This window comes from Vicugna pacos, chromosome 9 (genome assembly GCF_048564905.1).
Source record: "Vicugna pacos chromosome 9, VicPac4, whole genome shotgun sequence".
Classification (NCBI taxonomy): Eukaryota; Metazoa; Chordata; class Mammalia; order Artiodactyla; family Camelidae; genus Vicugna; species Vicugna pacos.
In genome coordinates, this window is record NC_132995.1 from 49,648,933 (window position 1) to 49,674,709 (window position 25,777).

At 43.7% G+C, this 25,777-nt stretch overlaps 1 protein-coding gene across 3 annotated transcripts in view; it reads right to left on the minus strand.

Moving 5' to 3' along the window:
• The window catches only part of MAF (MAF bZIP transcription factor), a 343,813-nt gene that overhangs the window by 306,732 nt on the left and 11,304 nt on the right, over positions 1-25,777 (minus strand). The window contains exons 2-3 of one of the 3 annotated variants that reach the window (XM_072967784.1): positions 22,906-22,967; positions 19,204-20,630 (exon numbers count right to left, since the gene is read on the minus strand). The exons of 1 other annotated variant lie outside the window; for it this stretch is intronic. In XM_072967784.1, the coding sequence (XP_072823885.1) occupies positions 22,934-22,967 (34 nt within the window). In that variant the 3' untranslated portion in view covers positions 19,204-20,630; positions 22,906-22,933. Of the gene's footprint in view, positions 1-19,203; positions 20,631-22,905; positions 22,968-25,777 lie in introns of those variants that run through there. One more of the 3 variants, XM_072967785.1, reaches the window with a different exon arrangement.

Below are 25,777 nucleotides of genomic sequence, written 5' to 3' on the forward strand. Positions count from 1 at the left end.
ATTCTTAACTCATGACAGCTGGCAAAAATCAGACAGGATCTTTCAAAGGGGAAGCCTGCAAGTGGCAAATTCAAAAGCCACAGCCTGTATTCAGGGCTGGACATCCCCCCTACCTGTTGCCTGCCTTCCACTGAGCAGTAAAAATGAGAAACAAACATCAGGTGATTGAAAAGCTTGAGCCTTCTACTGTTTTATTGACTTGTCACTGCAGATAAATTGACTATAATTTACTTTAAGAGTAAATTACTAGATGTTCATAAAAAAAACTTGTACATTACCATCCCTAATTAAGATGTTAAACATGATTCCATTTTTAAATTGGAGGAGCCAACGGAAATGAAAAATGCTGATAGTGCTGTATTTCACTCCACTTTTTCCCTTCCTCTCCATCACATCAGTTTATAATTTGGTACCTGATTGGCAGATGTGACAAGCAAAGCCTGACATGGGTCCTTGAACGTTCTCCTAACATATGATTGTTTTGGTTCAGTTTATTTTGTTTTGTTTTATGTTCCCCCTGTCTGTCTCTGTCACTAACACTAGCCTTGAAAGATATTCCGTAAGCCACATATTGCTTGGGAAACCAAGTTGGTTAACTCTGAGAAATCAAAAGAATTTGAGATGAAGGCTCTAGAGGAGGGAGCCCTATGCAGTCCTCCATCTGGGCATTTCAAATTGAGTTGGACCAACTTCATGTTGAGAATCAAAAACATAGACTGTGTAGCTAAGAATGAAAAAACAGCTTGAACTGTGTTGCTTGTTTTTCTCCAGATACGTGTGATTGTGGGAGATGTCTTGGGCAAAGGGACAGAAAATGTTCTCCAAAGCCAAGGAAAGTTAGAACAATTATCCACACAATTCAAAATGGAACGTGATGGGCTGAGAAAAGAGGCAGAGGTATGTCTGCTGTTTGACAAGAGTGGCCCCCAAAGCTAGAAGTCCCGGGAAGACCTCTTTGCCTTTGTTAATTCAGAATATATTTGTTGAGTGCCTGTGTTGTGCTGGGCGCCAAGCAGGGTACATAGGAGCCAAGAATGGACATCACAGTGTCTCCAGCCTTGATGTCTGCCATTTGTCCCCAAGCTCACAACCACGTGCTGGCCAGCTTTCAGCTCCTTCCTGTCCTCAGCTTTCCAGCACATTCTCTGTTCCACCTGCAAAACATGTCCCCTTTCGGTCCTCATCCCCCTGTCTTCTCAAGACATAATCCTTCTCATCCTTAAATCCTCAAAGTCAGTCTCACATCTCCTGATATCCAGACTAGGTCTGGCCACAGCACTCTCGTCTCAGCCTTTACAACACTGAGCACAGGCAGGGTGAATCACTGGCTTAAAGCCCGCTGTGCCAGCAGATCGTGAAGTTGGAGATGGGACGGGACAAGGTATTTTTTTTGTTCCCACCTGTATTCCCAGCATCCCGTGGCTGCACACGATAGTTTCCTAACAGGGGATGTGTCCAGTGAGTGAATCAATGAATGAAAGGAAGGAAGGAAAGAATGATTCAGTAAGTGAATTCTCACCATGTTCCAGGTCCTAGGAGTCAGAGACCCAGTTCTTAGCCCTCAAGAAAACTCCATCTTCCAAGTGCAAAGGTCCACTGTCTACACAAAGCCCACAACATTCTTTGACGTTATCTGTACCCTGGATGCCAACTAACAGTACAGAACGTTTCTCAGCCTCGTCCCTAAGCACAGATCTGAGAAGGCAGATTTCCCAACACTTGCAGAGTTTCAAGGTCACTCCAACTCCCCCTTCTTAAGCCTCTGTGCTTTTGAGAAGGCCCCACGCTCATGATCTAGCTTCTGTCTAGGGTTCTCTCACCCAGGACATATTCCTTAAAAGAGCAAGTAGAAGAGGGATGGGAAACATCAGCCCAACCTGGGAGTGGCTCTGCCTAGGAGACCTCCCCACACAGGTCCTTCCAGATCCAGCCCCTCCCCTGGGCCAGGAAACAGAATAGGAGCCTCCCTATTTCTTCCATATCCCCCCTACCCCACCACAAAACAAACAAACAAAAACCCAAAACCAAAAAAACCCTTCAGCCTCCTGCTTTAAATTCACAAGTATCTACCCGACAGGAAGTTCTTCATTGGTCCCTCCTCCCATCCATCCAGCCATTCAGCAAATGTGTATTAAGTACATACTGCATGCAGGCGCTGCGCTAGGTGCACAGGCACCTGGAGCTTACACCCTGCTGGATCTAACATGCGGGCTGAAAGCCGTGTCTATAAGGCACGGGTCTTTCCAGATACCAGACACGGCTAAATCTCAAGCTGGTAGTTAGTGGTTTTCAACCAGGTAACTCAGACCACTCCCAAGCTCTAGAATTCAGTAGACTATCCAGTGATGTCACTACTGGCTTCATGTGGCTACTGAGCCCTTGAAAAGTGGCTGGTGTGGCTAAGGAACTGAATTTTTCATTGTCTCTGATTTTAACTACTTTACTTTTAGACTTACGGACTAAAGCAGTGTAAGTTTTTTTTTTTCTGTTAAGCACACCTTGATTGGGTTAGACTCTGTTTTACATTAAACACTGAACACTGGGCAACCAAATGAAGACACGCATCAACTTTCAGAGACTTGGCATGAGCACACAAAATGTTTGTAAAATATCTCATTAATACATTTTTATACTGATCACATGTTGCCGAAATACTATTTTGATGTGTTGGGTTTTAAATAATACTAAAATTCATTTCCCTGTTTCTATTTTTTTTTTATTGTTGTAGCTAGAACACTGAAAACTTAATGTGGCTCATTTCTATGGGACAGCAATGCTCTGACTGTTTTAATGAATAAATAGTGAGTGAAACAAACACGGAGAGAATGGGTTTGCCTGCTTGGATGGTCACCAGCAGGGGGGAAGGGGTTCCTCTCTGATTTCATATCTTATCCTGATTCAGGGGTGTCATACCTGGCCCTTCTGGTTGGGAAGAAGGAAACCTTTTGCTCCTCCTACAGTTTTTCACTTTCAAAAAGTATCATCCAGATGGCTCAGAGCAGAATCACTTACAACCATCTGGGGATGCTGGGAGAGGCAGCCTCAAACCATTCGCTTGGGCTTGAAGCTTCTTGTTAAGCTAGGTCACCACTGCGTGTATTTCCAAGGCAGAAAGGGCGAACCTTCCAGGGGGACACATCTCAAGAGTAGCAAGTCCTGCTTTCCACAGGTCCCGTCCCCCAGCGCCAGTGCCACCTTCTCAGGCCTCTGGGACTTCCCACTAAGAGGCTTCAGGGCACAGTTAAATGTACAGTCCTGCCGGGAGGCCTCTGTCCTCTCCACCTTGCCGATTGTTCTGTTCTGCTGGAGAGAAAGTGGAAGTATTTCCTTGTCTCAGGAAGCAAGCTGGCCTGGCTGAAATACATCTTTCTTGTTTGTGTCACCTAGAAAGTTTGTGTTCTGGTCGCAGGGGGGACGCCAGGAGGAATTTGGGGGAGGAAAGTGAGGAGTGAGCTTACAGCTGACTAAGGGCCGTGGTGTCAGAGCAGAGTCCTGAGACAGGTGAGGAGCTAGGAACCCGTAAAGGGGCGCATTCGAAAATAATGCACCCCTGAGTCTGATCCCTTCTCTGCTGGAGAGACATTTCAACTCGTCAGCAGTCTGAAGGGACTGGGGGGACGGGGAGGGAGTCGAGGGGCCCTGGCTGGTGCGGAGAGGTGTGCAGGTCAGAAGTCAGGCGCCGCACTGCTGCCCAGCCCAGCACGCGGGAGCTCAGCCGCGGAGGGGCTGATGGCTTCACGGGAGAGACCGTGGAAACCGCTCGCCAACCAGACACACGTGGAGGGTGAACGCTGGCCTGGTACCCTGCCTGCGCTGAGTCCTGCCTGCCACAGTGTGCATCTCCACATCCCCATTTTCCATAGGTGGGGACCAAGTTCCCAGAGTGATGCACACAGTGCCCCCTGTACCGTTAAGGGTGCTGAAAAGCCTCCCGTTGCTGACTTGGCCCCCCAGTCCCAAGCTTGGGAATCCCCCAAGGAGAGAGGAGGCCTTCGGAATCTGTAGTTTGCTCTCCAAACTCTCTTTGGCTGTCAGACCCTTTGAGGCTCTGATGAACCTAGGGACTCTCCAGGAAAATGGACACAATTCCTGGAGAGAATTGTGAATAACTTTCTAGGGGATTTTATAGGGACCTTGAAGGTAAGCCTTGGGTTCTGGGGATGGATAGACTGCAAGTAAAGAAAGGCTACCCACCATTGAAATGCAAGTATTAGCTGGAAGAGGGACTCATTTGGTCTAATGTTTGATTACTAACTTATTATGAATAACACATATGTAAAATACATCTATACTGATAATTATATATATAACATGTATATTCTGTCCAATCGGTGGCAGCTGAGCGAGGGACCTCTATAAACCACTAACACTTTACTTGTTTTTTCTTTTTTAAGTAAGAAATACATGGAAATTGCCAGTGATATTCCCAACCCAGTTTCATTTGTCTGTTTCTTTTTCTGTGCTTCCTGTCCTGCCATAGGTCAAATTATATGAGGTCAGATCTTCAGAAGGCAAAGCATTGCCCCCCACCCCCGCAGGTGCTGGGGGAACGTCAACCCCCCAACAGCCATCGGGGGAGATGGGGGAGAATGAAGAGCCCCCATCGGATGGATGACAGAACCAGATTTGCCTGGAGTCCCTCATCTAGTAAGTGACAAGGCAGAGCTGGACAGGGGCCTGTCTGACTCTGTCAGCAGTGCTCTTAGCCCAAGACCATGGCCATCCAGCCAGAGATTAGAGAAATGTGTAGAGAGCACCATTTTACAGTGACAGTAAGATCTCACAGGTCTGGAATGAGGTCTTCATGGATGTCACCTCCCTCCCCACTGTCCCCTCCATGAATAGCTTGATCGTCAGCATTCCCAGTAACTAAATCCCACCTACAGGTCAACGAGCCTTCCAGTATCCCAGGAGGTGTGAGCAAAGTCCCTTCTCATCCACAGAAACTGAATCTTCTAGTTGCCAGCCAGTGTCTCTTTGAATGTCCCAGTAATTTCTGTGAGGCTCTAAAGCTGGAAGTTAAGCTTAATGTACAAACCTTTATTTTCCAAAGAGGCAGGTTGGCCTTCCTGTATCGACAGACTCCAGAGTTTAGATTTATTACAGAATGGTAATCAGGCAAAAGAATAAATACACTGCATCTTTAATTCATTAATCACCTCAGAAACCAAAATGAACTACAGTAGAGAAGACAATATATTTTCCAATGCTAGGGGAGGGGGACCAGGGAGTCTGTTTCTCAGTAAAATCTAGTGACTAAAATCCATTTTGCCTGCAGATTAGAGAAAGGATACTTTACCTCTGAAGCTGTTGTTTAGATGGGAGCAGGAGGCTCTCTGCAAAGGAGGTTTGGCAGGATGGGGTGTTTGTGGGTGGACGCTGGTATCTTCTGTGGGTTCCTGTTGTAACTCACAACATGAACCATAGCCTGGTCGAGAAACTAGGCATTGGATTCAAACAGACCTGGGTCCAAATTCCTACTCCATCTGGAAAGTGGGGAGGGCTTGGTGGCAGGCACCCTAAGTCACTTATTGCCTTGAGACTGGTCTACCTATGGGCTTTGGGTCCTAAAGGTGTTTTGTCTCCTAAACATTTCACAGTACCAAATCCTCATTAAAGGAGACCTGTACTAAGGCTAGAAAAAAATTTTCTGGAAGCAAAACTTAAGCATCAGGTTTTCTGACCAACCACCTGCAGCTGGACACTTTGGAAGTGCCATCTGGCTTGAGGGTCTTGGATCTGGCCTGGAATGCTAAAGAGGCTGCCCTCTTCCTGCTGCTGCTCCAGAGTCCTTACAATCTGGAAACTACAAATGAGCCAAATTCCCACCTATATAGCAGACCTACAAAGCAAGAAGTGGTAAGTCAGCATCTTAGATTCTTCAAGGGAGAGAATCAAGGCCTGTGTCAAGACAAAATGGAAAGCCGTAGTAATAAATAATGTCTATTGGCTACTTCTAGGGACTTGACATAGATGATCTCTAATCTTCCCAGCTGCCCTGCAGGTGTTTGAGCCTATTATTGTGCCCATTTCACAGTTCCAAAAACAGGGCCATGGAGGTCAAGTCCCGCAGACAAGTTGACATCACCATGTGACTCAGCTGGGAGGTTAGGAACCACCACCGTGTATTAAGCACTTCCTGCCTGCTGTGCTTTATCTGTAGAATCTCATTTATTCTTACCGACAACCTAGAAAAACAAGTGTGACTATCTCTATTTCATATATGAAGTCAGAAGCAGCTCAGAGGCTTTAAGCTAGGGGAGCAGACTGACATTTGGAGACTGCTTTGTCTTGGAGGGGCCGTCCTGTGCCCTGTGGGATGTTTAGTAGCATCCTTGTCCTCCACCCACTAGATGCCCATAGCACCCGGTTGCCTAAGTCATGACAACCAAAAAGTTCTCCAGATGTTGCCAAATGTCCCTTAGGGAGCAAAATCATCCTGCTTTAACCAAACAATGAGGTCACGCAGGTGGGGCTGCAGAGCTGGGAAGGGGACCCCAGGCTACCTGACTCCTCCATTAGGTTGTTTTTCAAAAGCTGCTTCAGTTACCTTAGGGCCGAGGTTCTCCAATGGAGCCCCTTTGCAGTGTCACCTGGGAACTGGTTACAGATGTAAATTCCCAGGCCCCACCCCCAGACACCTGAATCAGAAATTCGAGGGATGGGGGCTGCTAGCAATCAGAGTTTTCACTTCAGGCGATCAGGTGCTCACTGAAGTCTGAGACCCAGTGCCTCGCAGGCATGTGTCTGAGCCTTGGCTTCGTGCTACAACCCCCCAGGGCCCTTTGCAGACAATTCTGATGTGGGGATACCCCCCCGGGGATTCTGACTTAATTGATCTGGGTTGGGGTTTAGGCACTGGGATTTTGAAAGCTTTCCAGATGATTCTCACAGGTAGCTAAGGTTGAGAAACATCGACCTCGAGGGAGCTGACCCCGGTTCTTGGTGAGTCATCGGTCAAAGTCCAAGTGTTAAAATTAAAAACAGTTGAGGTTGGCCCCCTGACCCATCAGCCGGAATCTTGGACAGAAGCAGCAAGAGTGGGGTGGCGATTCCCCACTCTCAGCCTCAAACTGCGGCCCCAAGCGGCCCAGCTCCTCTCACCGTTCCTGTTTTTGGATTCCTCTTTCATCGATTTACCTAAATCACTATTTAGCTGGACTCTGCATCAGCCCAAGAGGTGAAGGAGGCCACTAAAACTGACAGGTTAATGCTTCACATTGCCAGACATATCTGCAAGGTAACAGAATCATTGCCGCAGGTAGAAAGGGGGTTCAACTCTTCCTTTAACAATACCCAAGCATCCTCTAAAGTCCTGTCCCTCCCTCCAGCCATCCCTCCTCAGCCCTGGGCAAGCTGTCTCCTCACCATCTTTTGCAAAGTCTGTAAACATTCCCTTGTTAACCTGGCTGAGTCCTTTCCCATCCTGTACCCCACAGCCTGTAACATCCTGTCACTTCTTCCTGGATGCCCATAACCTCTCCATCCCCTAAGATCTTTCTTCGATGCCTCCAACCCACAATGATCTGCCTTTTCTGCTGATTTTGGGCCACCATCAGAGCAGCAATGTTAGCGATGTATTTGATTGATGTATTTGATCCTGCTCTGTTCAATTTCCATTTGTTTTCATCTGGGCATCTCAGGCAACAGTGTGCTGCTAAACGTTTAACAACTGGTTCTTTGGCAGAGGATGGAGGCCAGAGAAAGGGGCTAGATTTTCTTAGCATTTGCATTCTGTGCAGCAGATATTCCCACCTCAGCTGATTTCATACTACCAGTGTGAAATCACTGAACGTGGAACTGAAAGAGAAGCACACAGAAAGAGGTATCGACAACTGGCTCTCGTGAGCCCTCAGGGGTGAGCTCTAGCACGTTACGGATAGTCAGTCCCACAAACATCGACTGGGACTATGTTCTGTGTGATCCCCTGTGCTAGGTGCTGAGCATAAAGAGTAAAAGGCATGGGTCCTTGATCAGAGTCTAGTGTGGTATAAAGGGAAAAAAGCTGCCTTTCAGAGTGATATGTCACAGGCAGAGGAAAAAGGAAGATACAAAGGAGGGGAGTGATCAACTTTTACCAATGAAACTACAGGATTGCCTTGAATCCTGGGAAAAAGGATCCTCAACGTTTCTGAGCCAAAGGAGACACCATTACCACTGGTCACTTCTGCTGCTGCCGGAGTGGTGACCACAGTCCATTGGCATCGCGTTTAACAGTGCAAGGTTCGTTTAACCCATGTAAGAATTCCAGGAGGCTGGTTCTACCATGCCCATCTAGAAGGGAAGAGACCTTCCCAAAGTCACAAAGCTGCAAGGGTCTAACACTGATGTTGTGCAGCCTCCAACACCCTGAGAAATCTCTAAGCCTGGCCAGTGAAGGAAAGTGGTCATTTGCTAGATCAGAGACTGCCTGAGCTGGCATTCCCTTAGAGAATGACTCCCCAAAGATACTCAAAGTGGACTGGAGAGATTCTGGAGTCCTAGGTGGCACAGAGAGAAGGGCTGAGAAGTTGGAGGATCAGCTCCACCCTCAGAAACTTCTCATTTCTCTTTTAGTCAGTGATCTCACATAACCTTTCATTTTACAAATGTTTCCACTGCAGAAACAAAACAAAATAAAACAAGTTTGAAAACCTCTGAAAATTCTGAAATTTATGGACATTGTAGCTGAAGTCAGGGGCACTTTTACTGGGCATTTCATCTCCCCATGTTTCCTTCTAATTTGTTACAGTTAGCAGATAATGGGAATAAAATAACTTTGGAGAAATTTTCAGAAAATGCACCCAAGACCAAGTACCTCCTCCCAAAAAGGAGAACTCTCAAGGCAAAATTTTAAGCACACCAGTAACCCCCACCCTTGTACCAAAGCGATGGGTTCAAATCTCCCTGTTCCGTCCTCTCCCGGGTTCCCGCAGGACCAGTCTGCAGGATTTCCCGGCTCAGCCTAGCAAACTTCCCTCAACACCCAGTCAAATCTAGATGCATCTTGGAAATGCTTGCCCCCTTGTTGGAAATTCTTTCCATCCACATTGGACAAAATCTGCTTTACACAATTTCTCTGCAGGCAGCTTGGCCCCTGCAACAAGTTCAAAGAACTAGGGCTGCAAAATCCACCTCCTTCCTCACCGCCTGGCCCCTCGACTCACTCTTCATTTTTCTCTTCCAAAGAAAAGACTGCAAGGGCATTGCTGTAGTTTAACATGTAACTCACAAATTAAAAAGCGAAAGAAGAAACACATTTTTCTGTCAATGGCTTAAGGGGATTCCACCTCTAAGCTGCTGCTAAAACTCCCATCGTCTTTTTTTTTACATCCGGAGCATTTTGGAGCAATCTGCTGGAGTCAAAGAAAGCAGTGAAATTTCCACAACCGACTTCAAAGCTCCCTGAATCCTGTATCAGTGGAGGGGAGCCTGGTAGCCACACCCAAGGGGACTTTTTTCAAACAGACATGTGTAGGAATTTAGCAGGCATTTCTGCCCTGCATCTGCGACTGATGTTAATGGCAGACACGTGACCAAATCTCCATGAAGTTCTTTGTAAAATGCTCCTCCCTCTCTTTCCAATACTTTTGGCTGTGACAATGCAGATGATACAGAAAAGGGCTAGGACGGAGGAACTGCTGCCAGCCCCACGAATAATACCAGCCTGAATTCAGTGGATACACAGGAGTCTTTTATTGGGTGGGGAGCATGGAGTGAAACTGATTGATGAAGAGGAGGGTCTGCGCCCGGATGGTTTCACATTTGCAAAAACGGATGCTAGGCAGAGGTGGCTTCAGAGAAGGGAAACACGCCAACTGGCAGGGCATCAGCCACCTGAGTTCATTTCTCTACTTTTTTTTTTTTTTTTTTTTTTTTTTTTTGTCTTCTGTTTCCACTCGTTCCTTCTTTGGCCTGGTTTTGTCATTTCTTCTCCATCTGATCTCTGTTTACCCATTTTGGGTCCATGTCCAGGACAATCCTTCCTCCTCAACTCACACACATAACCACATAGTTTATTCCAGCTACACCCACACTGCTGTGCTCAATTAAGATTCCCCAAGCATGAAAAGTGTAGAAAAGGGTGTTTGGTCTGTGAATATGCTGTGCTATTAGACATTATACAAATTAGCCCCCTAAGATGTTGTCCAACTTACAGGCTCATGATAGAGCATGGGACTGTCCATCACCCCACGGTCCAGCCCAAAAGGATTATTATTATTATTATTTGGTTACGAGTGAGAGGAACATAGTTTCATAAAATTATTGGTCATTTTCATTTATTTTTTCTAAAAGCTGCCTATTTTCTTATCAGGTTGTTTACTTTCTTCTTCTCATTTTTTTAATGGAAGTATATTGTCAGTTACAATGTGTCCATTTCTGTTTACCTTCTTTCTAGGAGATTTAGAAGAGCTCTTCATATTAAGGAAATTGGGTCTTGGACTATCTTGTGTGTTGTGGTTTTTCCCACTTTGTTGTTGGTCTTTTGATTTTGTTCATGGCGTTTTTCCTATGTGTAGGTTTTGAGTCAGACTAAGGAAGATCTTTCCTAGCCTAAGTTTGAAAAAAAAAACCCCAGAAAAAAATAGTTGCCTCTTGACACTCTGTAGCTTTTGCTTTCACATAGGGTGTTCACAAAATGACCACCCTCCTCCTTTTCACAAACCCCACGGGTTTGAGAAAGCATTTATCAAACAGGACTGGCATTTATTTTTTTTAACTGTCTGCATCAATAATAAATCTTGAGAGCAAGAACTGTGCCCTACGTGTTTCTGAATCCTCCAGAGCCAAATCCACATTCTAGAATACAGCAGGTGCAAAACAATCATTCATCGAATCACATCTTAAAATAAAGCATGCCAACTATGACGCCCCGCCAGTCGGAGCAAAAGGGTCTGTTTTCTAAAAGCTCTCCCAAAGAGGACCTTGAGAAATACGTGTGGTGCAGACTGCATTGAACAAGCCGTCCAGGAAAGGAAACTCAGCCCACAAAAAGTGTCAAGCAAATGCCAGGATACGGGGCTGTGGAAAAGCTGGGAGAGGATTAAGAGAAGCACCTCTCGTTTCGACAGCTTGCCAAGATGTCTTCTTCCATCACTGAAGGAACTTTGCCGAGGCTCTTGTTACCTGTTTGCTTGCTTGTCTGAGCACCTGATTGCTTATTCAGGTGTGCGCCCTGCCACTTTCCCAGGAGGATTTGAGGCAAAGATGTGTGCTGCTTTCTGGGACAGGGCTGGGTGGGACACAAGAATAAATGAGGCATGAACTCCAGGCTCATAGAGTTGAGTTTTGAGTCCAAGAGATGAGAAATGTAAAAGGTAGAGGGAAGAGGGCCTGCAGAGCGAGGCCCATTTTTGTGTGGTTTAATGCTGTGGGTTTAGTGGAGGGTCAAGCGCCTGACAGCACGGGATCAAACATCTTGGTTAATTTCAGCCGGCACCATATTCCTCAGTCCTGTTTCTCCTGCCACCCTAGTCACACCCTAACTAAGCTCCTCCTGGGAATGATGACAAATAAGACATTGGTCACTGCAAAAGCATGTGCAAATAATTTGGACAACATCTCTCTTTGACACTAGATAACTAAATGCATTTTTCTCTTTTCTAGGCAGAATTTTAAACACCATCGCAAGTTTAAAATTAGCCATTCTGCCAGCTCGAAATCATCAGGACCTCTCTTGGTTCATGTGCAGGACTATGATGAGCTGGTCACTGAGCAGATTGTGTAGGCTCACAGAAGGTCTCTGATTCTAGCTCAATTGACCCGTTTCCCAAAAAAGAAGAATTAAAGCCAGCCGGGCGCTCAGAGGAATGTGGCCTGCCCAGGTCACAAGGCTGCTTTGGTGGCCAAGGCAGTTGTAAAATCGAGGCTTCTGGAAATCATCTCCCATTCTCTTTCCCTGTGTGCCACATCTGGCTGCCTTAGCCCTCCTTATAAAGAACACAGCTGATGTTCACAGAGGACTGGGAAGGCCAGGGAAAGCAGGAAAAACACAAAGCAATTGTTCATCCCCTTTAATTTTAAACGGGACCTGAAAACCACTGAGTTATAAGACATAATAAAATATGGGAAACTCATCAGTGGCTTCTTCACTTTCTGGCTTTCTGCAGATAACTCAGGAGTTCTCAATCCTGGTTGTGCATTAGGACAACTGGAATTTTTTTTTTTTTTTAAATATGGATGCCTGACCCCACCAGCCCCTGGAGGTTCTGGTTTAATTGGTCTGGGGCAGAGCATCAACATTTGTTAAAGCCCCATCGGTGCATCCAAGGTTGAAAATCCAGTCTCTAGGTTCAGAGACCCATTCATGCCCTAATTCTACTCATTCCTATCTCCTAAAAAGGTGTACATGGCTCTCGGGTACCGGTTTCCCTCCCCTACATTGGCAAGTGCCCATCTCCCAATCCCTGCAGAACCGTATTCTTAGAAAATCTGATTAGGCAGTTAGACGGCCCTAAGGACCCACCCCTAGCCAGTGCCGATTGGACAAATGGTAGATACCTGACCAAGGGGGACCAATCAGCTATCTCTTCTGAGAACAGGACAGCAGAGTTTCTAACTAACGTCTGCTGGGGATGTTTAGGGTGGGACCCAGGGGTGAAAGCAGGAATCAGGGGTCCTCCTAAGTAAGAAGTCTTGCCTGCTTTCTGTAGGGAGAATGAAACCAATGTGCAAAAAGAGAAAAGGGAGGAAAAATGGACAGAGAAAATGAACTTCTGGCCCCAACTCCGCCCACCTTCCTCTTTATTTCACGCCCTTAATATACACCTGTAACCTTACAATAAAGGAACAGCAACCTGAAGGCAGAGTTTTTACGTCCAAGATTCTAAGCAATGAACATGCTCCTTCCAGGACCTCAGATTCCCTTAAGAGGCTCATCCAATCACAAATAGCCAGGTCGAATTTGAGGGTGATCCTGGGTTTTCTATCTGAGCAGAGGACCCCGAACTGGCATCCTAAAAGACCATAGGAGCCCATGAAGGCAGTAATGGCACCCATGAACCATTCCTGCTCTAGTAAAGACCTATAGGATGATCCCCATGATGAGGTTTTCTTTGCTTTTTATTGAATATACATCATTGGAATTACACCACTTCTCTTGCTGATCAGAAGTCTTAGAGCTTTTATAGAGGGCTCTGATTAATAAAATAAACACACAGAATCACAGATGAATCTTTCAGAATGTGGGCTTCATAGGAGGAAGAGAGTAAAGGGGTCCTCTGGTACTAAATAAAAGAATTAAGTCAGGACTTCTTTAGTTAGCCAACCATTTTTCAAAACTGCCCTACTGTTATTTCCACAGGATGGTTGATGAGAAAACAGGTTCCATGTTCAAATAAATGTGAGGATACTGGATGCCATCGTGTTGGTCCTTCCCCACGGAGGGTCACAATATACATTAGCGTACAAAGGCTCTGAGATGGACAAGAGTGAAATTAAACATTTCACTTAGTCTAATCCATAATTCCCCTAAATTATTTGACCACAGAACTTCCCAAGCACATCTTTTTAAAAAAATGTTTCCAGGTGGTGGTATTTTTTTCAGGGGAGAACGGATAATAAACTACTGTTCTAAATTCTTCTCCATTTTCCAGCCCTTATTTTAAAGCAGAGGGAAAAGGGTAGGAGGGTATAGCTCAGAGGTAGAGTGTGTGCTAAGCACGCACAAGATCCTGGGTTCAATCCCCAGTACTTTCATTAAAAATAAACAACAACAACAAAATAAACCTAATCCCCCCCCAAGAAAACCCCTATAAATTTAATTTTTAAAAAAGCAGAGGGAAGATGTCCAATATCATAATCACAAAGTTATTTTAAAATAAATGAAGGCCTGCACAGTGTCAAGGTCAAAGCTTTAGTCCTTATAATACTCATCAGGGCCAAGCTTGCCGGGGTGATTACTCTGTACCAGGCGCTCTCCTTATATTATTGTATTTAATCCTTTGCAAAAGACTTTCAGGGACTATCCCTATTTTACAGATGCAGAAACTCTGTATTCTTTTTCATGTTACTAGAGATTTTGCTGACAACTTTTTATTAAATGGGGCTTTCAATGGAGTGATTTAAGGCTGATTTATCTTCACTATCCAGCAATTTCCTGAGTGTCAATTGTGCACCTGACACTTTACACATTACAGGGTATTAAGGAAACGTACCATTTATTATTTTTTAAATGCTCTTGAAATGACAATCTTTATCTTGGTGTAGGGAAGGGCTGCTCCTTTACCTGCCAAAGGAAAACCACAGAATCATTTGTGTTTAGAGCCAGAGGGGTCCTTGGGGTCAAGATCATGGGAAGTACTAACCCTGGTCTTCTAGATCCTACTCAGATGATAATGTACCTTCTTCTAGGCATCACTCAGCCCCACTCAGAAAAAGAGGATCAAGGAGGGAGGAGAGGGTAACTGATCTCACTTGACGCGTGCTGAGGTTAAACACTGAGCTGTTTAGCTGGGATGGGGGCGGGGGGATACAGTGGCATGGTGTGCATCTGGAAACATCTACATGACTGTGGTGTAGGGTCAAATCACAACTTTATTGCTTTGTACCTGAGTTTCCTCATCTCTGTAAAGGGGATTAAAATATCTGCCCCCTAGTTGGTGTGAGCATCAAAGACGGCACAGGTCCTGGCTCCCAGGAGATGCTTGGTCAAAGGCAGCTGTTATCATCATCTCCTGTGAGGCGCTGGGTGGCCTCCAAGGGCTAGGGCTAGGTGGAACATCGTGGTCTTCAACTCCGTGGAAGCTTTCTCTCACTCCTGACAAATGGGTACCACCCCCAAGTGACCAAAAGAAATGGTGAATAACAACTCCCCTTTATGTAGGCTGATTCTCCTAGTCTCTGTGGCTGTGGGGGGTGGGGGGGAACGACTCGTCAACTTGAAGCCCAGCTCACCTCTGAAACCCCTGAGACAAGGGAGGTGAAAACCAACTCTGCACACATTTGATAAGATACACAGTATGTCTGCCTGCAGGGGAAATGTCGTAAGTATTACGGTTCCAGCCCAAGAAAATTAATGTGTGAAATCTTGACCTTTGGATCTCCATGTGTATCTGAGAACTCACATACAGGCCCCTTCTTCTACATGTTCCTCTTCGTTTTGCTATCTTTGCAGACACTGACCTCCAGATAACCTCTCCCCAATATCCTGGTGACATGGGCTGGCATTCTGGTTTCAAATGTATGTCTCTGGTACCTTTGTAAAAAAAAATTTCCAATTTCAGAAAATGAGACCCCTCCGCTAATGAGCAAATAACAAGCAGGTCTGCTTTGAAAACAAAAAAGATCAAACTTCACTGGCTGTGATCATCTGGCACTGGCTGAAAATGATCCCTTGTTTTGCCAACAGGCATTAAATGTCACTCCTTCGTTAAACATGTTATTGTCCCCGATTACGGGTGGTGTTCACTGCATTTGTAATTTATAGAATGCATTTATGTATTTTATTGTTTTCCTTTATTGGGATGTTTTAGGGTGTGTTTAGATTTGTAGCAGGGAGCGTCTCGTTTTGCCCCAGTGACTGATCCACACCAGTCTCTCCCCAGGAGTAACGAATCCCAGGTCTCAAGGCCTGGGACTCAGGTGGATGCGGATGGTTATACTGACACCTATGATCAATTTCATCTTTACTTCACACGATGTATCATTTTTCACATGTAAAGATTTTACTGTGTAGTGCTTTGTTTCTAGATAGAATTCTAGAGCCCTCTTCATTTCTCATATTAACAGCTTAATATTTAGAGTTGGAAAGACAGACAAGGAAATGTAATGAGAAGACTTCAGGACTCCCCCAAATAAAGTAACTCTTGTCTTCAATTTGACAAATATGAAACAGTGTTGGACGCACAAAATCTTTCAAAAAGCACTATTTCCAGGTTCAAACACAATGGTCCTGAGAAATAAATGACTAATTCTTGTGGATATTAATCACAAATTACTTTTTTCCTTTAAAAAAAATAATTAAAAACAAGAGATGGAATAATTATTTCAGGCGACCAGCAGCAAAATGGGGAAATACCATGTGTTTGGAGTTTTAGTGCCCTCTGAGTACAGAAATTTATTTGCAGCAAGCAGAAAATAGACAGCAAGCATAAAAATACAGCAGAGTCCCTCTAGTAAAATTATTTATCAAGCTAACAAGGGAGGGACCCTTCTTGTAACAACAAGCCAGCGAGGAAAAGACATGGCTTTATATTTTACCTTTGGGTTAGCAACCCAGTAAAAATGCCAACTGACAAGCACTTCACATAAACATTTCTTTCTAAATGAGCTTCCTTGTTAGAAGGAAAGGGGAAAAAAAAAAAAAAGTCTAGCTAAGGACCACTACAGCTTACAGACAGAATTCTAGCATGTATATGCTGACTCTTTCGTGCAAAAATAATATAACTGAAAAAAATAAGTTAATATGAGAGACGAATGGAGTTTAAAAAACAAATCAGAACTTCATTTTAAAAATGTGCTTATATTCTTATCAGGGTGTCCTTATACTTGGATATTTATAGATGGTCACCGTTTTGCCACATGCTTTTTCAGGGCTGGCTTACAAGTCTCTGGAAAACATATATATATGTAGACATTCATGTATAGAGATACATATGTACTGACATTGCCTCTACTGCACGAGCCTCAATGCTCTATTTTTTCAAATATTTGTTTTATAAGAAAAACCCCAAAGTCAGATTTTACAGTTTAGTTCAACGAAACCAAACTTTGATTATAAATTACAGGTCACTTTACTGCAACATGCAAGAGCAAGAAAAAAAAAAAAGAAGAAAGAAAATAAAAGGATGGAAAAAGGAAACCCTTGAGACAAAACCAGGCAGTGGCCTGATCCCAATTAAATGTTAAAGAAATAGCAAAAGACGCATTCTCGGAATAACTACATCCTGCATAGCTCGGCAAGTAACACCTGATGAATTTACAATGAAATCACACACTCAGATCTCATCTTCCCTAAAGTGAAAAGTCTGACCAGTTAACTGTGGCAAACGTGGGAAGGGGGCTTTTTTACTGTAGAAGAAAATGACACTGGAGAGGATGAGGAATCTGAAGGACGCTATAAAACGTTGAGGAAAGTCAGACAGAAACATCTTGCTGGATCTGCATTCCCCTGTCCCCTCCCCAGCAACTCCCGCCACCACGTCCCAACAATGCCTTAAAAGTTACAAATTTCCCAGCAACAGGAACAGAAAGATTTTCATTACTAACATCAGCCAGCTCAAATAAAATAGGAGGGGAAAAAAATAAAACCAAATTCTTTCTTACTGTGTTTTTTTTTTCCCTCTCTGGAGCCGAGTGACTGCCACCGCACTGCTGTGAAATCTCCAAGCTCTGGCTGGACAAGTGAAAGAAACCTCCGCTCTCTGGCAGGATCCGGATTATAGGGTTCAAACTCTCCAACTGAAGTCCTACCAGCCGAGTTTGGGAACTGGGCATATTATCTGCTCACAAATGTGTAGGGAGGGTTTACTGCTCCAGTCAGGTGCTATTTTGTTACACTGACCTTTTGGCGTTTCAGCCAAGGGCTGTCAGGATGCTACAAAGTAAGCGAAGATCAGAGGTAACGTTGAAATTGACCAGGTTCCTCTTGGAGGCTAGAGTGTTTAGCATCCCATCTTTACTAACAATTTTACCACCAACAACTAAGCCGAGGGAGAGTTTGAGAGCAGCAGTTATGCAAGTTCTGGTTTGCAAGGCTCCAGGGGATTAGCAGAACACAGAGCAGGTGGGAAGTCCCCGTGTCCAGGGAAAGAACGTGACGCCAAGGGGCCTCGCACGTGTGGTGACTTTCCAGCGGCTGCTGAGAGGAGGGCAGCTGGGAGCCCTCAACCCTGGGCCACAAAGCAGCCCCGAGGTTTACAGAAATCCTGATCTCGTCCCAAACTGCTGCTCCTTCCCTGAAAGGGGAAACCCAGGCTCAGCTCTGTAAACACGCCTATTAAAGCACAAGCACTACTGCTTCTACTCTGCAATGGTGAGAAGCTGCTTCCGGGCTTTAAAAGAAGAGAAGGAGAAAAAATAAAAAATTAAAAGTCTGGGGCCACTGAGTCACAAACAAAACAGTCATTGAGCATCAGGATAGAACTGCAAGAAGAAGCAAAGAATGAGACCCAATACGGGTCAAAAAGGTCAAATAGAGGGAAGAAATTTCTGATCTCTCTTGGTCACCCTCACCTGGCCTTCTGAAAAGCAGTGCGGGAAAACCAACACCATCAGACGTATCGTGTGCTACACCCTAAGATTTTTTGAAAGAACTTGAGAGGATTTTAATGGCTCCATTAGGGAGAGAGAGAGGAGTGAAATAAGAGAAATATTAAAATGAAACATAAAATACTATTTTCCTATTCAAAATGTTCAGCCTAGTAAGAGACCCCACGTCAGCTCCCCACCCTCCTTTGCCTGTACACTAGGAACGAACCTCGTTTTAAAATATAAACAAGCCAGAGGCACAGCATCACAGTATAGACTCAAGCCTTTTAATTAACTACCATTGGTAATAAAAGGTTTCCATTTTGATTAAAGCTGGGGTGAGGGGTTCAACCTTGGTGTCAGAATCCCTTTAAACAATTGCAAACCCCCAGACTCAAGACTCAGCTTGGCTGCTGGCAGGAGCCAGGGAAGAAGAAAAGAAACTTTTTCTGTAGAACCCAATTTAAAGGAGGCATGACCTCAGGGTCAATTTCAGATCAATTCAAGCCTCACCTCCACTGCCTACCTGCTAGCAAATGAACTTACTGTGCTTTTCAATGGATTGAAATGACTAAAAAGAAATTGTCACTTGCTGCATGTGGACAACACGTTATTAGATGCTTGCTGAGGGACCGGGGAAAACAAACTCCCTTTCTCTCTGTTTTTTTTTTTTCTTATTCTCACCTCACCAGTGATGAAGGTGTAGGATGCGCCCCTGTCCTGCTAATTAGGTGTTAATATCTTCCAGCAGCTTCAACTGGAGGTCACTGCGGTGTGGTCTCCAGTGACACCTGTAATTCCCACAGCTGGTTAGATTTTCCCACTCACAAAGCCTGAAACTTCCTCTCCCCCACCTCCAATTCGGCATTAGTTCCCATCTGAAATTTTATAAATGCTAATATCTTTATTATATTTCCTGTAGACGCTGGAAAGAGAGGCACTCAGAATTTTCCCACTGGCTTACCCTCATCCCAGCGTTTTCCAAATACTGCAAAAAAGGAGACAAAAAAAAAAAAAAAGGCAAAACCAACCAACCCTTCTGCGTAGCTCATTTATTGCTGATAATTTCATTAGGTGCCAGGAAAAGCAAAAAAAGAAAAAAAAATGCAGACATGAAACAACAACTTTACAGTAATATTTGGATCGGGGAAATCAAAGACAGCACGCGGCAGGCGAAGGGAGTTTCAACATTGGCATCTGTGAACGGCAGCAGTAAATCTGAGATTTTGGCAGGTGCCTGAGAGTGTGCTTTTAGAACGAAAGCTCTTTACAGAAGCATCATTTTGTTTTAAGTAACGAGTGCTGTACTTGTACAAAAATTCCTTCCTCCTTTTTTTCCCCCAAATGCATAACGTTTCTTTCTGTAAGGCAGCCCCTTCAAGAGCGTCCTAAAGTTAACTGAAAATACAATGTGATTTCATATGGCACCATTCAACCAGTTGCCCAGTACCTGCTCTGCTATAATTAATTGATGAAATCCGCTCAGTAGTGGACCAGTGCCCACGGAAAGGAAACAGTAGGCAGCCTTGTATGGAAAGGGGGTTTGGTTGGGTGGGAGCAGACTCTAAATAAACACACAACAACAGCAATTAGGTAAGTCCCAGTAATAAAACACTTTAAGCAGAATTATTTTCCCTTATTTTCTCAGTGCCAACACATACAGTGATGTAATTTGGTTAAGACATACTCATGGAACTTGTGATGGATTGGTCCGCTCTCCAAATCTGCATGCCAGACAGCACTCTACTCCTTGCTGTCTTCCAGGATGGGGCAGTTACTCTAAAAACTGAGTATTTAGAAGCCTTGAGGGGTCTGCAGTGAAGACAGAGACAAGACCACCCACTGTTCTCGAATGGAGGCACCAAGAAATTCAAACTTACAGTCTATGTTTTCACATGTCATTTGCATGAGAACACCTGATTCACCACTTTTGTTCAAATATTTTGATGATCTCTGCAAGGGAAGCACGGCCACGACATCTTTAATTCTGTGTTTGAATGAAACAGCTGTACTAAGGCACCCACGTTGACACTGGGCATCGGGAAACCATGCTTGCATTTTATTTCTGGATGATTACGGGCAACGTGGGACGACAAGTTATACAAAATATTAACAAGATTTCTGAGTCCTTTTACCATGTTTTCTGTTTCTATTTCAGTTCATAACATAGTAAAGCCTTTCTTTCATTTGTTTGAGTTCACGTCAGCATAGATACAGTCAGAATAAAACATGTCCACTCAGCTAATTTAAGACTAGGGGTAAAAGAAAAAAAAAAAAACACTGATGGGGACTTAGAACCAGAGAAGTGCTGTTTATATAAGTTCCATCAGGAAAGCTCCCCTAGGTGACAGGAGAGCTACAAACAGGCCTCCCCCTGTGTACGGATCCCACCTGCCCTGCCCCGAGGCAGCTCTGTAAGGCTTGGTTGCATCCGGATGGGTCTTAGCCAATATCAGGAACATCTGTAATGGGCAGAGCACACATATCAGCAGGCTAAGGTCCACCACCACCTTCTGAAATGAGTGTTTCAGCACACGGGATGAAAGAGCATGTATCAAAGGCCTACTTTCACCTTTGGTGCAAACCATGGGCTGTTGTGTTATCTCCTTTTGACAATTCACCCTAAGAGATAGCCTCTAAGGTGAATTCCAAAACCACCCCTCCATCTTAGGGTCAAGCCACATCATCATTTGTTTCCACGGGGATGATGCTAATATCACACCTTCCCCAGGGATGCTACCATGGAGAAATCTGCATCAGATAGCAGTGTGGGGTCGTTGGCTCTGTGGATTGTCAGGTTAGAAGGCACAACCTCAGTAAAGCACGCGCTTGGGAAGACTTGCATATTGTAAGCTGTAACATGCGCTGTTGGAAAGTGTTAGTCGGGATCAGGGGATGTAACAGAAATAGAGAATTTAATCTTTTTGTGATCACACTTAGGATGACTGTTCTGATGTGCCCAAGAACCGCAGTGTAATTCAGACTGCGTTTCTGAGAATAAATAAAAGGTAATTAAATGCCTCCCCAAATGGCTTGTGATTTCATTTTCACACCCTAGCCTAGAAAATTGCCAGAAATAAACCACGAAGTTGTAGTTGTATGTAGTTGAAATTAGCAAGAGAGCAGAAAGGTAGTGGGTCCCCGTCTTTGGCTTCCAGGATTGAAATCTCTTAACCAAAGTGACTTTCTGAAAATAAACTAAGTAACTCTCCCAAAGGGATCAAGTATTGGACTTTTCATATCTCAGCTTATAATATCTAATATCACAGAGTAACTTTGAGGAATTGTCCTCCTTCCCAAATTCCCCATCTGGCCAAATGCCTTTCACTTCCTTGCTCTCACCTGTCAATCATGTTCGCAGCTGAAATTTGATTTCTCTCCCACCAGTAACCTCATATGAAATATTACCAGGGGGGTCAAGACCCGTGTGAACCTTGCCTTAAAAAGTTCATTAACTCTTTGCTCGAAATGGATGGTTTCAGTGCAGCAAAATCTGCCAGTGGGCCCAAATCATCCTATTTAATAGAAGGCTTTCAAACTGCAATTATAAAATCAGGGATAAAAGAAAGGAATAGAAAAGTAAGGAATAAAGTGTTGCTCCTGCATGCATACACGAGGACACACAAATTAATCCCAAAGGCGCACGCTGAGTTAGAGTCTATGTAAGAGAACTATTACAGAAAATGTTAATTTTGTATAAGGCTAGGAAAGAAATCATGTTAAATATTCACAGTCCAGTTATTCAAAGACTCCCCTAATCACAGCGTGTGAAAGTAAGTAATCAGATACCATTTTTGAACAGTGCGGGAAAATAAGGTTCTGTTTTCCAAGACCCTCAATTCAGTGGATTCTTAAAGAGTCTCCTCTGCAAAAAGTAGCAATTTGCCCCCCTCCTTAGTTTGTCTAGAAACCAAAAGCTGTATTTCATGCAAATTTCTCAGCAAGCAAATTTAATACAAAAAAAACCAAATCAAGCTTCATTCCATTAGCCAATATGAGGTAACACGAATACATAAAACGATGACACTAATAATTGTTGGTGTAAGAGTGTTGGTCTAGCTCTCTAAACAAAAAGGAATCATAATTAAATTCACACTGAGATGCTTGCAATTGAAAACCCATTTAAATAGCTTAATTTCATTTTTTTTGAAGTAGGTAAAAATCAGATTTCTGCCTCCTACCCACCTTCTGCCTATTTTTAAAATGGGGAGTGGCTCCAAAGTCACATTTGGACACAGAAGAGGGGACATAATGTGCTTTGAAATTGCATTAGATCCTCCAAATGTGAATACAGAGTGAATTATAAGATTCTGTGAATTTGGAATGTGTCTCTGATGTCCAAGTAAAGCTGGCCAAGGACCGTGGATGCTGGTTGTACAGATTCACCCAAACTGTCTGACATTCAAGAAGAAAGACTAGCTAGCTCTTTGTGTGGCAACAGATTCACGCTGGTTGAGGCTGAAGATCTGAGATCTACTCAAACAGGATTAGTACTCTATCCACCACACCTACGGAATGAAATCAATACAGAATTGCATGCATGCTGGTCTCCCATACACTGTACCCTTCTCTGCAGCCCCTAGAATCACCATTTATGCACACGGGAAACCCACGTACAAAAACTAACGCAGGAGATTTTCACACCTCAAGAATGAGCAGCATTCCTTGCTTGCTTGCTTTCTCCCTCATGGAAAATGCACTAAAACAAGCACATGCAAATCAGAAATCAAGATGTACCTCTTTGACTTCAGGCAACAGGATTTGTTCACATCACTGATGTAGAGGATTCCCTTGGATACCTGATTTAGTAAATATATTAAAATAAACAAAGGCTTGTTAATAACCATGAAGGGGGTTTTCTAAGGACAGTATGCTAAAGACAGCCTACCTAGCTATGAAAAGGGCAGAATGAGACCAAAAGAATAGGGATTCAGTTCTACTTGCTTTGGCATCCTGGCCTCCGCCCTGCCCGAGGAAGGGTTCACATGGAAGAGAACGGCATGGGAGGCTGGGTCACCTTTTCCCACTATTGCTGCGGCCCCCAGGAAGCTGAGATAGAGATACCCACTGGCCCAGCAGCCTGGATCAGCTTTGAAGCTGCCCTCAGTTTGGAAGACCAAGTGATCCCGGGGTCACGGGCAGGAGAACATGGATAGTCTCTGATGCGTGACTCAAGGGTTCACAAACTGCGCATCCCTCAGAGAACCAAACTGGTCCAGATTTCCCCGGCTCTTTCCTAGGGCACATTTCTCTTCCATCTTCCCCCCTCCTCCTCCACTGCCCTGGGCTCTTCTGCTGCCACTGCTGACCTTAATTGCAAATGTTCTCTTAACAAATAGAACCATTTGGGTACCGCCCTTTTATTTATTAACTTCCTTTCTGTTTAAATTAGTAGCAGGGAATGCTTAGAACGGTAATATGAAAATGAGGTTGCTTTAAAAAAAAAAGTCTTTGCTTCACAGTGAATAACAAAGCACAGTAATTCAAAGTAGTTAGCTTTCTATGGTTCAAAAAACCCTTATTGCTATTAGCTGTACTAATGTAAGTGGCAAAATAATTATCATTTACTGTACCGAGTCCAATATTTTCCAGACAGCAGTTTAATAACAAAGCAAACCTGTCATCTCTCCCTATAGTTAGCCACACGATACAAGTTCAGATTGTCAAAATATATTTAAAATCTAATTTAAAAATTCAACATGGTTACAGCAAATCTGTGTACAATAATTGTGATAAACTAGCAAGTCAATCTAATTTTTTTCCCAACATGAAGATTCAGTTATTTTTCTTTGATACGCGACACTTTTATTTAAATTACTTTACAGTTGGTGTGAACAAATATTCTACGCATACACCTGCTGAGATCTGCAGGCTGCTGTGACTGACATAGAATCTTTCTTAGATTTTCACTTAGCTTAACTCTCTAATTTTTTCCAATGCCCTTTATCTAAGTGGTCTGACTACGCATTAAAACACTCAGATAAACAAATCTGTACTCATATTTGTCAGAACTGCCCCAAATACACTATGCGCTTTCACCCACATTTCATGTTAGAAATGCTTTTAAAATCTTGTGGCACAAACTACTCTTCTTCATGTCACAATATACGCTAATCTTTTGCCAAATACATTATTTCTCTGCCAAAAAAAGAAAGAAGGAACAAGAAACATTCTGAAATTATAAAACCTGGAAGTGTTATCTGTGATACGAATTGTTCTCCATTTGAAGTTCAAATGGCTAACCTCCAAAAAAACAAGAAAACTTCCCGTATAAACTTACTTTTTTTTAATCTTTAGAAACAACAGATTCTTTTAGAAATGCAAGTGAATAGAGTTTAAAAGCTTAAGAGATCATGGAGGAAATATTTTTGTAATTTCTTTGGGGTACTGCAAACATATGTTGAGCTTCTGTAAGGAATATTTACATGAGATCATATACTTGTGAGGCATTTTTCAATTTTAGAAAAATATTACAAAGCAATAATTGAACGGAGACTTTGCAAAAACGCCCCTTTGCCTTCCTGACCATCTCATTGATAGTCTCTGTTATTTTTGGAGAAAAAGAATCGGGCCTCGTTAAATGTGATATTTGGCATCCTGCCTGAACTCTCATAAAGTAGATGTTCTTTTTAGATCACTGGTGTCATTTTCCTCAAGATGACCTCCATCCTCTGGCCACCTGGGGAACCCATCCTGCTATCAAGACATTTACTTTCACAAGTGAGGGAGAGAGAGATTCTGTTTGCACACCTGAATAGAGTCCAAAAGCCACTGCTGTTTCTCTGTTCTCATTACCTTCACCCAGACTGGTCACTGGGGAAGCGTGGTAGGGGCCAGGGGGTCTCATGTGGGAGTGGGAGAGGAGATTTTTGAGCTGGACCATGATGGTGTAGTTCAAGCCAGGCGTCTGCCAGCACAAAGTCTCTAACACTGGGATCTATTTACCTAACGGTTAAATAATATTTTTTTAAATAGCATAGGCATGTGCAGCGATATTCCAAGGAAGATTTTAAAAGGTCTCATCACCGGTACAGTGCAGGGAATCAACATGGACCATACACCCGAGGACATGGTAGACGGTCAGGGTGCGTCTCGGCGCTGCCCGGAGTCACGCTAAGTCTGGCCACGTTTTTATGGGAAGATGATTCTAAGACAGATGATTCAGGTTAGGTTCAGCTCACGCCTACCAACATGGAGAGCAGGCTGAAGAACTCCGTCGCGTGATCATTTTTACGTCATATTGTGGAAACTGCGGATTTACCTTTTAATAGCTTCCCCCTCTACAATGTGTTACTTTAAAGAGTTCCATAAATAAATAAATAGATAGATAAACTGATAGATAGATAAATGGCAGATGAAACAATATGTTGGATTCATTACCTGAAAACAGAAAGACTTGAATATCACCTTTTAACAGATTTAATGTTAGGGTGGTTACCAAGCCCCCTCCCATGCAATCAAAAAGGATTTTTGTGGAATCTGGTGGTGTGAAAGTATCTCAGATGCTGAGATCACAGTTTTACTTTCAACACATTTATCTGCACATTAATGAATCCTTCCCTAAGAGAAAAAGGGGAAAAGGAGAATTATTTAAGAAGGTGCAATGATT